The sequence below is a fragment of the Oikopleura dioica genome, chromosome 2 (assembly GCF_907165135.1).
Source record: "Oikopleura dioica chromosome 2, OKI2018_I68_1.0, whole genome shotgun sequence".
Taxonomy (NCBI): domain Eukaryota; kingdom Metazoa; phylum Chordata; class Appendicularia; order Copelata; family Oikopleuridae; genus Oikopleura; species Oikopleura dioica.
Window position 1 is genome coordinate 4,988,771 of NC_137292.1, and position 2,395 is coordinate 4,991,165.

Here is a 2,395-nt window from a genome sequence, read left to right on the forward strand (position 1 = left end):
TTTTTAGAAATTTCCTGACTTTGAGATCTTAGATGCGGTTTAAAATTGAGCAATTTTTCGATAAAAAAAGGATGATTTCAATTCATAATTGAGGAAGGAATACGTATTTGATAAGCATAATTCCGGTTTCAATAATTATCAAAATGAAGATTAGCTACGGTAGTTGATTGAGCAGAGCAAGAAATGTAAGGTTTTCCAGAAGCCTTGTTTTTTCACACTTATTGATGGAATACTTCTTTTTGTTAAGTTTTTAGGTTTCTTGTAAAAAATTGCAGTTACACGTATTTTATTATAATCCCAACGGGGCGCTTAAAATCGCCTAATCCAAAGATCACTGCTCGCCAGGCTAATTCTCGTGTTGCCTTTTTGTTTGGGATTAGACATCGCTACCGGTAGCGTCCACGTTATCCCCCTTTTAAGGTACTCAACTTAATCACCGCCTTTCGGGGAAAAACAAGAAACGAAAAATGCCATCAATTTTTTTCGGCTGTAACTTTCGACGGGAAATCATGTCTTTAAGGCTCGACCACGCGGTTCTTAAAAAAGAACAAGGATGAAGACAGGGAAGAAAATTTATTTTGACTGACCGCGGTTTTTCGTGGTTCTTCGCGGCTTTTCGCGGTTTTTCGCGGTTCTTCGCGGTTTTTCGCGGTTTTTCGCGGTTCTTCGCGGTTCTTCGCGGTTTTTCGCGGTTTTTCGCGGTTCTTCGCGGTTCTTCGCGGTTTTCGTGAAAAATATTTGCTTCGAAGGATGTTTTCTTTTATGATTCCTTTCTAGCGCCAACGACTCATTTTTCTCCTGTTTACTCATTTCCTCCGATGCGCTCTTGAACAAGTGAGTCATAAATTCGAACAATAATCAGCGCGCGAAAAAGCTCCATCGTGGAAGATGCAGCGTCGTTTTTCGACCACGTGGCCTTCTGAAAAATTCTATAAAAGCTCGCTCCTAGCTGCCATTTTTCATAAAAACAGAAAAGTAAAAAACAAGATGGGACTCTTTTTGAGCCGATTGAAAGAAGCAATGGAGGAGTGGAACATTCTCGGAGCAGGAAGGTCGGCAAAAGTGGCGATGATTGGACTCGATAATGCTGGAAAAACGACGATTTTATACAAGGTACAGTCGATTTTGAAGTAAAATTGAAAAAAGGGATATCAAGGTGAGACCCTTAATGATAAAGTTTATTAAGAAAAATCTCTAGAAATCATTTTCTATTCAGCTAAAACTGCAAGAAACAGTCTCCTCCGTCCCAACAATCGGATTCAACGTCGAAACGCTCGACATCGCCCCTGGTCTAGAAATGACAGTTTGGGACATTGGCGGTCAGGATGTGATCAGACCTCTCTGGAGACATTACTACCAAAATCTCGACGGAATCATCTGGATCGTCGATTCCCAAGATCACGAGCGATTCGACCAGAGCTTTCAGGAGTTTCAAAATGTACTCAACGACGAGAATTTACCACGAGGAGATTTGCCGATCTTGATTTTTGCGAACAAACAAGATCTTCCCGGAGCAGCAGCTCCTGAAAAGGTAGCGTTTTTTTTAACAAAATCATTGGCTAAAATTATCTTTCAGATTACCCGGCAATTCGGTCTTTTGAACATGCGTCGAGAAAATTGGCATGTTCAAGGGTCAAATGCTGTCAACGGCGATGGCCTTATTGAAGGAATGGACATTTTCGCAAAGATGGTCAAAGATCACGTGAAAAATTCAAGACATTGAAAAAATTTCTGCAAAAAATTTTTCTTCTCAATAAAAAATTGGAACAAATTTTTTTGTTTTTTTTTGTTTTTTTGAACTTTGAAATTTTGAATTTTGATTTTTGAATTGAACTGAATTCACTTTTCGGAAATTGCTGATTTGTCAAGGAAAGAGATCAAATGATCGATTTCGCACGTGAATTTCAGTAAATTAAAGATAATCGATCTTCGAGATGTTTTTTGAACGGATCACCCGTCATCTTAGTTTTTTCCGGAAAAAGATGAATCAGCCATTTTTTTCTTTTTACTCAAGCTTTTTTTTGAGCTAGTTTAAATTTCACGTTTTATCAAAAAATCAAAAATCGAATTTGATCCTTTTGAGAAAAAAACTTGCGGAAATAAAACAAGAGTTCTTCAAAAAAAGATATGCGGCGCAAATCGATTCTAATCGGCCAGAAATCTCGGGCGAAATCTCTGACTGAGCTGGAAGAAGAACCTCGACACCGGGGAAACACGACCGCAAATGTTCTACCCATTTCGGGCTTCTTAGACCAGCGAGCTGGTCGGATTTGGACTAATTCCATCTGAAATCGCTTTTCTTTAATCTTTCCTTGTCTATCAAGGAATACAGGAGTGTCTATGAGAAAAGAGGGGATCCCCTGTAATATGATGAAGATACGCTTATTCGGGGGAG

The 2,395-nt window shown here is 39.1% G+C and overlaps 1 protein-coding gene across 1 annotated transcript; it reads left to right on the plus strand.

Moving 5' to 3' along the window:
• The first annotated feature begins 979 nt into the window (after positions 1-979).
• LOC145696822 (ADP-ribosylation factor 1-like) lies at positions 980-1,760 on the plus strand. The gene is made up of 3 exons (XM_081773921.1): positions 980-1,113; positions 1,217-1,531; positions 1,577-1,760. Exons 1-3 carry the CDS (start codon positions 988-990, stop codon positions 1,721-1,723), a joined length of 588 nt encoding a protein of 195 aa, XP_081630047.1. The 5' UTR covers positions 980-987; the 3' UTR covers positions 1,724-1,760.
• The last annotated feature ends 635 nt before the right edge of the window (positions 1,761-2,395 follow it).

Bases quoted from the DNA above. Each gene is read 5' to 3' on its own strand.
- LOC145696822 (XM_081773921.1), top strand. From the start codon at position 988: ATGGGACTCTTTTTGAGCCGATTGAAAGAAGCAATGGAGGAGTGGAAC. The intron at 1,114-1,216 runs GTACAGTCGATT...TTTTCTATTCAG, and splicing joins AAACGACGATTTTATACAAG to CTAAAACTGCAAGAAACAGT. The intron at 1,532-1,576 runs GTAGCGTTTTTT...ATTATCTTTCAG, and splicing joins GAGCAGCAGCTCCTGAAAAG to ATTACCCGGCAATTCGGTCT.